The 14,455-nt window shown below is 48.2% G+C and overlaps 1 protein-coding gene across 1 annotated transcript in view; it reads right to left on the bottom strand.

Annotated features, from left to right (window-relative positions):
* The window catches only part of ITIH5 (inter-alpha-trypsin inhibitor heavy chain 5), an 81,373-nt gene that overhangs the window by 17,150 nt on the left and 49,768 nt on the right, over positions 1 to 14,455 (bottom strand). Inside the window, exon 8 of the mRNA XM_068987210.1 lies at positions 1,612 to 1,780. Coding sequence (XP_068843311.1) covers positions 1,612 to 1,780 — 169 coding nt within the window. The remainder of the gene's footprint in view (positions 1 to 1,611; positions 1,781 to 14,455) is intronic.

Raw genomic sequence — 14,455 nt, forward strand, 5'->3', positions numbered from 1 at the left:
AAAAAGTCCATTATATCCTCATTCTACAGATGAAGAGAAGGAGATAGAGGTTAAATGCCTCATAGCTGGTGGGGCTGGATTCAAATCCAGGCAGTCTGGCTTCAGAATCCATGCTCATCTCCTGATGAGGAGAGATTAACTTTCTGTTCCTCTGCAGAGGTTGGGTCAATGAACTGCTGAGACCAAAAAAAAAAAAAATAAAAAAGGAAACCAGTGTGGTTTCTAAGGTTTAGATTCCAAAAGGGCATAACACACATTTTCTGTTTTCTAAAGCTTTATCCTGCTCCCCCCTACACACACATAGCATTCTAATAGTAAGAAGCATCTGAATAAACTCATTTTAATGCATATTCTTTAAGTAGATACTGTATGTCAGGAGCTATGCCAAGCTGTTGCTCAGTCACTAAGTCGTGTCCAACTCTTTGCAATCCCATGGACTGCAGCACACCAGGCTTCCCTGTCCTTCACCATCTCCTGAAGTTTGCTCAAACTCATGTCCTTTGAGTCAGTGATGCCATCCACCATATGATCCTATCATTCCCTTCTCCTCCCACCTTCAATCTTTCCCAGCATCAGGGTCTTTTCCATTGATTTGGCCCCAGGAACTACAGGCTAAACAACGATGAAGGGAAATCTCTTTCCTCAGAGACTCCCCAACTTCCTTCCAAGGATCATCACTAAAATATTAACTCTAAACTTTCATTTCTCACTTCAACCAGTAAAACAATTCCTAGATCACACTGTTGTGGAAACTGTTAGGAAATCCCATTGTATCCATAAATCAAAATTCCATTCTCACAAGATCAAGTTCTGAAGTTCATTTGGGAAACGAGAGCTTTGCCTTGGACGGAAAATAACCAACTTATGAGTGATGAGAAACTCAGATGGAAGAGGATGGACAGAACTGGGTGTTTTACGTCTCCAGATCGCGAAAGCAGAATCACCTGAATCCCCCAGGAGACAGTGTCTCTACGGGCCTTTAGGAAGGACGGTGAAGGCCCAGTGAACATGCCAATACTGAGCTCCCACCAGGCGCCCACTGTCCTCAGGACGAGTTGACAGCGGGGGTAAGATCTGGGTCCAGGGTTGATGGCACTGACAGCCAGCACAGCTGTTAACACACTGTCCTGAGTCTCAGATCATCTCAGAGCTCTTTCTGGCCTTTCCCCTCATCCGTGTCCTTACCTAGGCACCACCCCCAGGCGAGGGTGCCAAGGCTCCATCACCTTTCCACCTAGAGCATCTCCCAGGCCACCTGCAGTCCAGGAGGACCGACAGCTCAGGGGGGCGGCTCCATCTGCTGCCTGAAGGTTCTCACACTCAAACACACAGAACACTGAATCAGCCACTTGGCTTTCACTCCCGGCCCCGAAAACCGATTTACAAAAAGAGCTGCATTGTTTGGGATCTGTGAGATAAACCAGGAAAGGCTCCAAAACCTATCAGGTATTTCCCCTGTAACTTATTTGACCATCTTAGTTCAGTGCCCAGAAAAGGAGAAGCAAGCTCCTGGGGAAAGTGCTCACCTGTTCTCTCCTTTCCTGTGAGCAGCGTCAACTTTCAAACCCCTGTATCGCGTCTCAGCAAACAGGCAAAGCAGGACGCACTTACCTCCGCTCGGCGACATGTGGTGGATGTACACTTTGCCATCTCTGATGCTGCTGGGAGTAACTGACACCAAATGGTCCTTCCACACTTTGATCCGGTTGGAAAACCCGACGATATTGAAATGGTCCTGGGGTCGCAGGTCATGCAGAATTGTGAAAAGGGCATCCTTGGTCTAGGCAAACACAAAAGCAAGGCCAGTCATGTCCCACTGCATGAGTCTGCACATCCCCTGGCTTGGAAACTGCACGCTGGGGACAATCCCAGGGTTATAATAGAGTGCCTGCCCTGTAAAGGGACTTGGATAAATGTCAAGGAACTTTATCACCTAGCCAGGAAAAAAAATACGGCTCAGTGGGAAAGAATTTGCCTGCAATGCAGGAGACTTGAGTTTGATCCCTGGATTAGGAAGATCCCCCGGAAGAAGAAACGGCAACCCACTCCAGTATTCTTGCCTCGAGAATCCCATGGACAGAGGAGCCTGGCGGGCTACGATTCATTGGCTCACAAATGAGTCGGACAAGACTGGGCAGCTAAACAACAACATGTTACAACTTCATATAAGACATGAATGTTTTTCATATACGAAATGTCCTGTCTGCTCTGATCCACATACATCAAGCCTCAAGTCTCTGGAACTTCACGACTGCTGTTCTCGAGACCTGGAGTGTCCTTCCCAGCTGCCTTATGCTCCTGTTTCATCTGACAAGACCTTAGTCATTCTTCAAAACCCAGCCAATGTGCTATATTCTGTATTTGAAACATTTTCTAGCTCCTCTAAAGAGAGCGGACCTTCTCTCCTCTGGGCTAGCACTGCCCTCAACGCACTTATAGAGTAACGTGCATCGCTCGTCATGACTACGGTCTGCTCTCTTCTCTTTCCCTTCCTCCAGGGAAGGCAGGTTCCATCTTTTTTTTTTTTTTTTTTTTGGCTGTACTGGGTCTTCGTTGTGGCGCTTGGGCTTTCTCTAGTTGAGGGGCAAGGACCTGGTTGCCCTGAAGCACGTGGGATCCCAGTTCCCTGAACAGGGATTGAACATGTGCCCCTTGCATTGGCAGGTGGACTCTTATCCACTGGACCACCAGGGACGTCCCTCTGTCTATTTTGTTATCTCCCAGAGCAGAGAACTCCTGACACGCACTAGAAAGAAGTTCAGAGGATGAAAGAACACGAGGACGATTCGTGAATTACAGAGGAAGGGTACGAATCAGAACTGCCACTGGGTTTTAAGAGAGAATGAAGCACCGTGGGCTGGAGTGACGTGAGAAGGCGTTTCAGAGAACAGAGGGGATCTGAGGATGAGGCCCGAAGGACCTGGGTAACTTGAAACACAAGGGAGGACATCCTGGAAAGAAGCCAAGAAGGTCATATGTTACCACACGTAACACAGATTGCGAGTGGGAATTTGCTGTATCCAACACAGGGAACCCAAAACCGGTCCCCTGGGACAATTGAGACGGGTGGGATGGGGTGGGAGGCAGGCTCAAGAGGGAGGGGACGTGCTTCCGGCTGATCCATGTGGATGCACAGCAGAAACCATCACAACATTGCAATCACCCTCCGATTAAAACCAAAATAAAATTTAGATAAATATTTTAAAAATATTACCATTACTTTGCCAACAAAGGTCCGTCTAGTCAAGGCTATGGTTTTTCCAGTGGTCATGTATGGCTGTGAGAGTTGGACTGTGAAGAAGGCTGAGCGCCGGAGAATTGATGCTTTTGAACTGTGGTGTTGGAGAAGACTCTTGAGAGTCCCTTGGACTGCAAGGAGATCCAACCAGTCCATCCTAAGGGAAATCAGTCCTGGGTGTTCTTTGGAAGGACTGATGCTGAAGCTGAAACTCCAGTACTTTGGCCACCTCATGCGAAGAGTTGACTCACTGGAAAAGACCCTGATGCTGGGAGGGACTGGGGGCAGGAAGAGAAGGGGACGACAGAGGATGAAATGGCTGGATGGCATCACTGACTCGATGGACGTGAGTCTGAGTGAACTCCGGGAGTTGGTGATGGACAGGAAGGCCTGGCGTGCTGCAATTCATGGGGTCGCAGAGAGTCGGACATGACTGAGCAACTGAACAGAACTGAGCACTGCACACCTTAAACTTACAGCGCTGTGTATCAACTGTACCTCAGTACAACTTGGGGGAAATCAAGGGACAAAAAAAACCAGCCCCCTTCTCTGAGATGCTCTCTCACGTGACACACACACATCTTTCCTGGCACTCATGACATGGCAGTGTCGTTATTTCTCCCAGCCCTTCCCCTTGCCAGGACCTCTGCATCTGCTGTTCCCTGTGATGATGCTCTGTCCCACAGTCGGCGTGCCCGCTGCCCCCTCCTCGTCCTTCGGTTCTGGGTTCACTCGCTCCTCTGTCCTTTCAAGCTGGCACCCTGGCCCCTGCCTTCCCAGCGCTGATAGAGAGAATGTGATGACATATTTGTGCATTTACTGGACAGTCCAACTCAGCCCCGCGTCTCCGAGTGTAGGAGCTTTTTCTGTTCCGTCACTCTTGGGTCATACCCAGCTGGGCCTGCCTGCATGGCAGATTCTTGGAACAGGCTTGCAGAAAAAAGTGAGTGCTGGGAAGACTGTCCATCTGTGACACCAGACTCCTCCAAACAGCTGTCCCCTTGTTTCCTCCCTGCCCTCCCAACACAACAGTTGGCACATTGTGGGCTGTCAGTAAATAGCTGCTGAATGAGCAATTGAGAGAAAAAGAGGGAGAGAGAGAGAGGGAGAATTCTACTGACTAAATACGAAGGGAGGAGAGACACAGCCCCCACCCTTGAGAAGCTAAGACAGAACATTGAGAAGGGTGATGTGCACGAAACACAGCTGAATGATGGACAGCATTAAAGCAAGAATGAACAGATCAGATCGCGTCAATGAACAGATGTGGGTGGAGGGCCCTGAGCGCGCTGCTGACGGAACTCCGGGAAGCTGGCCCCACCTTGACCCCTCACCCTTCCACCCGCTCAGAGCCAGCATGACCCCAGCTTGAGCAAAGACAGGCTCAGCATCGCTCCCCATCCGACAGGCTGGACCTCTGGGAAGCCTGAAGGTCCACAGCTGGGCGGTGACAGACAGGACCGGCAAGCTGAGGCAGTCCCGGGGACAGCACAGTCGGGGGCCTGCTGCTAAGGCAGCCACTTGGACATGTTCCCGCTGCTGGGGCTCAGAGCTGGCAGGGCCCCCCAGGGTTCAGGCTGGGGCCTGGGGAATCTCCTCAGAAGGCTGTTGTTTGTTTAGCGGCTGTCATCCCTAGGGATCCTTAAATAGTGAGCTCAAGCCCTCGAGAGGGGCTGGCCTGGCTTCTTGGCTGCTGTTTTCCCCCCTCAAAGGATTCTCTGCTTTAGGAGCAGTCCTTCAAGTCTCTCCACCCTCCTCCCCTGAGCTCAGCAATGAAGGGCTTCTGATGACCGTGTAAGGCCACAGCTCTGACTTGTCCTCAGGAGCACTGGGGCAGGCAGGCAGGCCCACGGGCTCCCGGGGGTTCCACTTCCAGTTGCCTCGGGACCTTTGCACTGGTCTCCAGGTCCTTATTCCAAGGGGCGGGGGCGGACACTGCCTGGAGCCACCACTGCCCATTAACCCTTCCTGAGCTCTGACCCGCGCGGTCTGGGGAGCTCTGCGTTCTGCAGAAGGCTGAAAAGGCAGGAGGAAGGTGTTTGCCCAGATAGAAGAGAGAATGTGAGGTGGCTTCAGCTGGTGTTTCTGCACCCTGCGTTTATATGCTACAGACAGACAGAAACCTAGGCAGGCTTTTCGCAAGAGTACACCCTAGAGACCAAGGTAAGCACATTCTAGAAAGATCAGAGGACGCCCAGAAAGATAAGAATGGATGGTGCAAGCTGGTTCAAAGGCCTGAGCTACCCTGGAGGCACTGACTGGTCATATCCACTCCTTGGTGACCCCAAAGGGCACTCGGCAAACACCAGCCTCTACATGTCACCAGAAGGGCTCCTTACGATGTTCCAAGTTGTGTCTGAACTGAAGGAAGGTACGAAAGGTACACAAATACAATGGAGAGAGGAAAAGGAAATACTTCTCATTATTCAGATAGTAAAGAAGCACCCTGGCCTGCAGGAAGCATTCAGACAAGATTCCCTTTAATCCGAGCCTTGTAGAAACAAAGAGAATAGGGATGACTGGCTCCTTGAAACAGTTCCGTAGTGAGGAATCCTTCTGCTTGTAGGTACCTCCCTTGGGTTAAAAGGAGGGGGGAAAAGTATTTCCTCTGAAAACAATGTCTTAGAAGTTAATTCCAGCTCTGCCTCTGGTTTATTATTAAGTAAGCCTTTTCATCTCTGTCCACTTAAGTTCTTTCAGGAGCAAGGAGAACGTAAATAAACAAAGAGGAGCTCTCGGTTTCAGATTCTCTGTTCATCCAACTTGGCTGGTGATGGTCCCTCTTGGTCTAGCAGGTCTTCAGGGAAGGGAACTGTGCACCCTTTCCCGGCGGTGTCTGTCAGGGAAGGGGCAGGGCTGGGCCCCGGGAGGTGCAGCCCCTTTTACACGCTTACTGTCCCCTTGTTAGGGCTGCTCCCAGGGCGGGGAGTTTCTGAGAACTGCTCTGTCTGGCGGGCTTAGAGCCTCTGTGTTAAGCCAGCCTAGAGACAAGATGGACCTTCCTTTCCCTCCCCTACAAAACTGAGCCCGAGCAGCTGCAGGCTCTTGGCTCAGCCCTCAAGGGGGTGAGTGTTCCAACTACACACACTTTGAACCACTCACTCTGAGACGCTCCCCAAGGAGAGAAGACCCTTAAGGTGACCCATCAGTGGAACCCATGGAAAACCCAGCTGCCCACCCACTCCATCAGGGTCCCCGCTGCCTCTCCTCAAATCTTTCTGTGTCCCCGCCGAACCACCCGCACCAGCAACCAAGTCTGACACAAAAGGTTTTTGTACCCCAGTCCCTGGGTGGTTACGAGCCCATGACATCATAGAGGAAGTCCAAGGGCAAGGGTCTTAGACACCAGACATGCCAAACTTTCAGCAGAACGGCCCTGCTGTGCTCCGAAGCAGTCCTCTCGCTCACCCCATTCTAAAATGTTTGCTGAGCAGCTGACATTTTCCCTTTCCACACATTCCTTCTGGATGAACCCAAGAGAAAATCCTCTGTGAGTCCTCTCATCAAAAGCAAAAGAAAGCTAAGAACTTCTAAAAGTCCAGCTCGAGCCAAGACAGAATTGTGCCCAACAGAGAAGTACCCTAGAACGCCCTCAGTTTCTGAGAGGTAATACCGGGAAGTGGAATACACCCATCGGCAACTGAACACAAGCGGGCCTTCACCCTTCTCAGGCGGGTGGAGATAAGGGGCCCGGGCGGGGACCACAAAGAGGTGTGTGACTGGCCTCCCGTGCGGTGCAGTCCCTCTTGCGGCCAGCAGGGGGAGCGCTCTACCCCCAGGACTGGCAATGGAGTCCCGCTACTGGAAGGACAGACAAAAAGAGTCTATGATCCCATCTAAGTTTGCAACGTCAGGGCCTCCTTGCAACCTCAAACTACCCATCTAAGCCGTCACTGAGAAGGATGGAGATATCCAGCACCTCGGCCTCTCTCTGCGCCCTCCACAGACATTCACCCACGTCACCCTGCACGCACCGTTGCGGCTAAAACCAGAGCAGCCATTCTGAGCGGGCCCTGGACGCCGATGATGCTTCAGTGGGAGTATTCCAAGACCGTGGCATTTCAAGGGCACAAACATGGATTCCATAAAAGGCAACACAACTGTACTTGGACACGCTACAGGTTTGAAGTTTTTTGAAATCATATCCAGACTGACCCACCAAGTAATTTTTTTTTTTAATTCCATCTTTACCAGCAAGGCAATAAATTGAGTGAGAAAGACCATTTCTCCATAATGTATTCATGTCTATATCATTGTTTTCCAGAAAAATCTAGCAACAGATTGGTTTCAAAGAACCTCAAACATTAAAAAATATCACCCTACCGATGACAAAGTAAGCACAGTTCAAGAGGTTATACAGACTCATAAAGGAAAACATTGACTGCACAAAGCCTGGTGCCCACTGTCGCCTGTGTCATGAATGACTCCCAAAGTGAACCACATTATATAATTTATTTAAAAATAAAAAATGAAACCTGTAATACAAGAAACATAAAACATCAAAAGGTGTCTATGTTCAATACAAGGAGCTGGTTGCAAAAAACAAAAACTATTTTTCTATTGGCCAAAGGGTTCTTTTTAGAGAAACAGCAGAAATTCAGAAGCTTTCTTTACATCATTGGAAAATTGGGGCTAGAAGTCATCAGATCTTCCAATATTTTAAAACAGTTTGCATGCACCCTTATAGAAGAAAGTGAAGAAGAACTTTAGAGCCTCTTGATGAAAGTGAAAGAGGAGAGTGAAAAAGCTGACTTAAAACTCAGCATTCAAAGCATGAAGGTTATGGCATCCTGTCCCATCACTTCGTGGCAATTAGATGGGGAAACAATGGAAACAGTAACAGATTTGGGGGAGTGGGGCTCCAAAATCACTTAGATTGTGACTGCAGCCATGAAATTAAAAGACACTTGCTTCATGAAAAAAAAAAGCTATGACCAACCTAGACAGCATATTAAAAAGCAGAGACATTACTTTGCCGACAAAGGTCCACCTAGTCAAAGCTATGGTTTTTCCAGTAGTCATGTATGGATGTCAGAGTTGGACTATAAAGAAAGCTGAGCGCCAAAGAACTGATGCTTTTGAACTGTGGTGTTGGAGAAGACTCTTGAGAGTCCCTTGGATGGCAAGATCAAACCAGTCCATCTTAAAGGAAATCAGTCCTGAATATTCATTGGAAGGACTGATGCTGAAGCTGAAACTTCAATACTTTGGCCACCTGATGCAATGAACTGATTCCTTAGAAAAGACCCTGATGCTGGGAAAGACTGAAGACGGGAGGAGAAGGGGAGGACTATGATTGGATTGTTGGATGTCCACCGACTCTATGGACATGAGTTTGAGCAGGCTCCAGGAGTTGGTGATGGACAGGGAGGCCTGGCGTGCTACAGTCCATGGGGTTGCAAAGAGTCGGACACGACTGAGCAACTGAACTGAACTGAACTGTGCGTGTGTGTGTGCTAAGTTGCTTCAATCATGTCCAGCTCTTTGCAATCCCACGGACTAACCTACCAGGCTCCTCTGTCCATGGGATTCTTCAGGCAAGAATACTGGAGTGGGTTGCCATGCCCTTCTCTGGGGGATCTTCCCGACCCAGGGATCGAACCTGTGTTTCTTACATCTTCTGCATTTGCAGGAGGGTTCTTTACCACTACTGCCACCTGGTAAGCCCTAAAACAGTTTGCTGCTGCTGCTGCTGCTGCTAAGTCACTTCAGTCGTGTCCGACTGTGCAACCCCAGAGACAGCAGCCCACCAGGCTCCCCCATCCCTGGGATTCTCCAGGAAAGAACACTGGAGTGGGTTGCCATTTCCTTCTCCAGTGCATGAAAGTGAAAAGTGAAAGTGAAGTCGCTCAGTTGTGTCCGACTCCTAGCGACCCCATGGACTGCAGCCTCCCAGGCTCCTCCATCCATGGGATTTTCCAGGCAAGAGTACTGGAGTGGGGTGCCACTGCCTTCTCCCCTTAAACAGTTTAGTAAATACTAAACAGTAACTTGAAATTTCACCTAGAATGAAATAGAAAGTAATAGTATTTCTTAGGTCTCTACACTGTTCAAACTGTCACAAAGAGCATTATTTTTGAAATTAAACAAAATCATAGGGCTCCTGTATTTTAAAATACATTATTATAAGCTATTATAATTTTATTTATTGTTTGAATTCTAATTTCAAATGCTCCTTCAATGCAGTACTGTGCTAGATTATAACTCTAGTTCTGATCACCCAATCTGTGCAAAACTAATATTAACTGGGTGCTGCTTCATAGCGAGAGAAAAGCACTGCTCTAGTACAAATTCAGATCTAAATGCCAGCATTGGGACTTTCCTGGCAGTGCGGTGGTTAAGACTCTGCACTTCCACTGCCAGGGACTCAGGTTCTATCCCTGGTCGGGGAACTAGGATCCCACATGCTGTGTGGAGAGTCCAAAATAAATAAATAAAATACTGTAGATTTCAGTGGCACACACACAAAAATGCAAGTAATACTTTAGGACTGGTTCCAAAAGAGAATAATTTCTAACTAAATTTTGGCTAAATAAAAAAGTCTGAATATATTTAGACATTAAAGCATCTTTTGCAATATAAACATAAGTATATTTTATTAGTCTTTGTGTTTGGATTAATGTTATTCTAACTAGAGAAGCAAAGTCTCTCTCATATGAAGGCTCTGGTTATTGTTACAATCTATCACCAAATGTTTTGACTTTGCTCTGACAAATGTACCAAGTATTTATCTAATAATGTCATGGTACATGTTTGTAAAAAGTTCTTTGCCAACAATGTTTCTTTGATTCTTTATCATGTATGAAGGACATCTATTTCTCTTGCTTGCACACACAGCTCTTCAGCATGGGAGGATCATGCAGGAAAATAAAGGGGCTACCTTGGCGGCCTGGAGGTTAGGGCTCCACCTCTAACCTCCTTATTATAAAAATATTAAAAATATATTCTCCTGCTTTCACTGCAGGAGATATAGGTTCATTCCCTACTAAGATCCCGCATGCTGAGGGGTGGCCAAAACAAGAATGTTCTCGGTCTCCCTTCTTGCCCCATCCACTGAATTAATTTCTGAAAGACTCAATCACTCTCCCCTCCCCTAGAAAGCCTTGGTTGCCCCTGCTCCACCCTGAAAAATCTGACCAGCACCCCTGTTTCTCTGTGACCGGATCCTACATTCACTTCTATCACAGGGAGCACCTTGCTTACAGTTTTCTCCATGACTTGTTCTTTTTCTCTGGACCGCTTGGGAAAAAAGGTTCTGTCTTGCTAATCTTTGTATCCCCACACCTTGTACCTCTCCCACAATGCATAATCAACATGACGTTCAATTTTGGAGAATTGGAAGTCCGGAGTCAAAGCCAAGATGGCAGCCTGGACGAGCGTGGGGTCCTAAGCAAGAGAGCGAGATGGCTGTGACGTCAGGCCCGGGCAGCTCTTAGGAACTGCACCCCCTTTGCAGCTTCCAGCAGCCACCAAACAGCTGCAGTCCAACAATAACACTCGCAGGCACTCTGATAACCGCTTCCACATTTCTCATCTCAGTCAATCCTCTTTGACCGACAGAGGTTATCTCATTTTGACTTGTAGCCTAAACTTCTAGCCCTTTACAGAGAAAGTTGGCTGATGGCAATGCCCACTGGAGAAACTTAAGGGCAAGGTCAGGACACCAGGAAGGGCAAGTAAGGCTCTTGGTTATGGGATGCCCATGCTTCCAGACGCCTTCTGCCAGGCCTGCACTCTGAACAGACAATGCAAGAGAACTCAAAGCTCTGTGTTGTTCATTTTCCCTTCCCACGATCACCACACAGTGCCTTCATTTAGAGATCCGCAAAACTCACTTTTATTTTTACCTGCGCTGGGTTCACTGCTGTGCGTGGGCTTTCTCTAGCTGCAGCCAGAGGGGGCTGCTCTCTGGTTAAGATGCACGGGCTGCTCGCTGCTGTGGCTTCTCCTGTTGCAGAGCACAGGCTCTAGAGCTTGGCTCAACAGTTGTGGCTCATGGGCTCAGTTGCTCTACAACATGTGGGTTCCTCCCCGACCAGGGATCGAACCCGTGTCCCCTGCATTGGCAGGCAGATTCTTTACCACTGAGCCACCAGGGAAATTCCCCTCAAAAGTGTTTAAACATGACCTCATTTGGCTCAATCTTCACTGTTTCAACATTTTTTTAAAATGTGCTCAGTTGTGTCCGACTCTTTGTGACCCATGGACTATAGCCCGCCAGGCTCCTCTATCCATGGGGATTCTCCAAGCCAGAATACTGGAGTGGATAGCTGTTCCCCTCTCCAGGGGATCCTCCCAACCCAGGGATCAAACCCAGGTCTCCTGCATTGCTGGCGGATTCTTTACCAGCTGAGCCACGAGGGAAGCCCAAGAATACTGGAGTGGGTAGCCTATCCCTTCTCCAAGGGATCTTCCCAACCCAGGAATCGAACCAGGGTCTCCTACATTGCAGGTGGATTCTTTACCAGCTACCAGGGAAGCCCTTTTTAAAAATGGGTACCTTCAAAGTATTTAAAATTTTCTTTATGATTTTGTTGAAAAGCAAAAAAATTTTTTGAAACAAAAAGTCCAAGTTTTCATGAGTGGCCCAGGGTAAAAATATTTTGCCCTTTGTCCATTATTTCTTTTCTCATTTTTCTGAGTTTGAGCCAAAAGACACCAGATTCCCCTGCTGCCTTCTGTCCATGGCCCCAAGACCCAGACTTTTGTTTTGCAATGTATTTCTAAGATGCATGCTTGCTAGAGGTACTGTTTGGACAAGGGCAGCTCAGGGGATGAGAATAAATGGTATTTATCAACTGAAACAGTATTTCTAGCCAGCACCAATTAGCCGTCACTATAGGCCAGGAGTCCACCAGCCATGGCCTGGGGGCCAAATCCAGGCTGCTCCCTGCTTTTAATAAGTGTTGTTTTATGGGAACAGGACACACCCATGTCTTTGCACGTTGCAGCAGCTGCCTTTGTGCTACAACAGCAGGGTTGAGTCATCACGACAGAGACCTTCCAGGCTGCAAAGCTTAACATATTCACTGACCTGTCATTTTTTAGAAAATGTTTGCTGACCCCTGTCCTGGAAAACTGCAAAGAGGGAAGCTGGACACTGTGTTATGAACTGAAGCTATGCTTTCAGAGGCAGGAGGATCCAAACCTTATATCGTCCATTTTTCATCTGCAAGACAGCCACACAGTGCCTGCTCCTGAGGCTCTACAAGTTTCTTAGACGAGATCTTTGGCACGTGTGCTTGCCTCCCTCCTTTTCTGTAGCCCTGCCTGCATTTGTGCAGGGAGTTCTCTCTCCCAACCATGTCACCGGCGGTGCGCAGCATTCAAGAGATCTCCTCACTTGGCTTAAGAACAGGTACTATAGCGACTTCCCTGGTGGTCCAGTGGCTACGACTCTGTGCTCGCAATGCAGAGGGCTCGAGTTTGATCCCTGGTCAGGGAACTAGACCCCACATGCCGCAACTAAGAGTTCACACGCTGCAACTAAAGATCCCATGCACCACAGCTAAGATTCAGCACAGCCAAATCAACAAATAAAAGGAACAGGTACAATAAAGAAAATAAACAATAAGGACAGGAAACTACACTGGATATTTCATAACACCCTTAAAGGCAAAAGGATCTGAGGAAAGATATACATGTGTATATGTGCATTTGAGCACGCACGTGTGCTCAGTAGCTCATTCGTGTCCGACTCTTTGAAACCCTGCGGACTGTAGCCCGCCAGGCTCCTCTGTCCGTGGGATTTCCCAGGCAAGAATACTGGAGTGGGTTGCCATTTCCTACCCCAGGGGGTCTTCCCGATCCAATGACTGAACCTGCATCTTTTGGGTCTCCTGCACTACAGGTGGATTCTTTACCTGCTGAGCCATCGGGGAAATTATAGAGGTTAGGGGAAAGAAAGAAAAGAATGGCTAGACCCTGTCAGTGGAAACTGTATTTAATAGACATCCATTAGCTGGGGGAAATTTCAATAACCTCAGATATGCAGATGACACCCCCCCTCAATGGCAGAAAACAAAGAGGAAATAAAGCGCCTCTTGATAAAAGTGAAAGAGGAGAGTGAAAAAGTTGGCTTAAAACTCAACATTCAAAAAACTAAGATCATGGCATCCAGTCCATCACTTCATGGCAAATAGATGGGGAAACAATGGAAACAGTGACAGACTTTATTTTCTTGGGCTGACGGTGACTGAAGCCATGAAATTAAAAGACACTTGTTCCTTGGAAGAAAACCTATGACAAACCTGGGCAGCGTATTAAAAAGCAGAGACATCACTTAAAGGTCCATCTAGTCAAAGCTATGGTTTTCCAGTAGTCATGTATGGATATGAGAGTTGGACCATAAAGAAGGCTGAGTGCCAAAGAATTGATGCTTTCAAATTGTGGTGTTGGAGAAGACTCTTGAGAGTCCCTTGGACGGCAAGGAGATCAAACCAGTCAATCCTAAAGGAAATCAACCCTGAATATTCATTGGAAAGACTGACGCTGAAGGTGAAGTTTCAATACTTTGGCCACCTGATGCAAAGAACTGAGTCATTGGAAAAGACCCTGATGCTGGGAAAGATTGAAGGCGGGAAGAGAAGGGGACAACAGAGGATGAGATGGTTGGATGGCATTACTGAGTCAATGGATATAAGTTTGAGCAAGCTCTGGGAGCTGGTGATGGACAGGGAGGCCTGGCATGCCATGGGGTCACAAAGAGTCAGAAGTGACTGAGAGGCTGAACAGCAAGAAGCCTTCACACTCCAAAGGACACATATGTTTGCCCCCTGCTCACCATGTTTTTGTTTCTCTTCAGATCCCCTGTCTCACTAAGTTTTACAAACTCAAGCTGGGAGGCAGAAACCCTGCCTGACTCAGCAGAAGAGCAAGTGGAGAGAACACGGAGCCGAGCCCAGCATCGACGGCTGTAGCGTAGGCTGAAGCTGCCCCCAGGCTGGTGAAGTCCTGGCTTCCAGGCTCACATTCCTACCAGGATCAGGACAGAACCGGAAGATGCCAAAAGCCCACAGCTTTGGTTGCTCCCGGGTACTGACAGACCCTTGGGTAAGGACACATTTTCAGGGGACTTCCCAGATAGTGCAGTGGTAAAGAATCTGCCTTCCAACGTAGGGGATGCTGGTTCAACCCCTGCTCGGGGAACTAAGATCCCACATGCCATGGGGCAAGCAAGGCCCTGTGTCACAGCCAAGATCTGATGCAACCAAATAC

The sequence above is a fragment of the Capricornis sumatraensis genome, chromosome 15 (genome assembly GCF_032405125.1).
Source record: "Capricornis sumatraensis isolate serow.1 chromosome 15, serow.2, whole genome shotgun sequence".
Taxonomy (NCBI): Eukaryota; Metazoa; Chordata; class Mammalia; order Artiodactyla; family Bovidae; genus Capricornis; species Capricornis sumatraensis.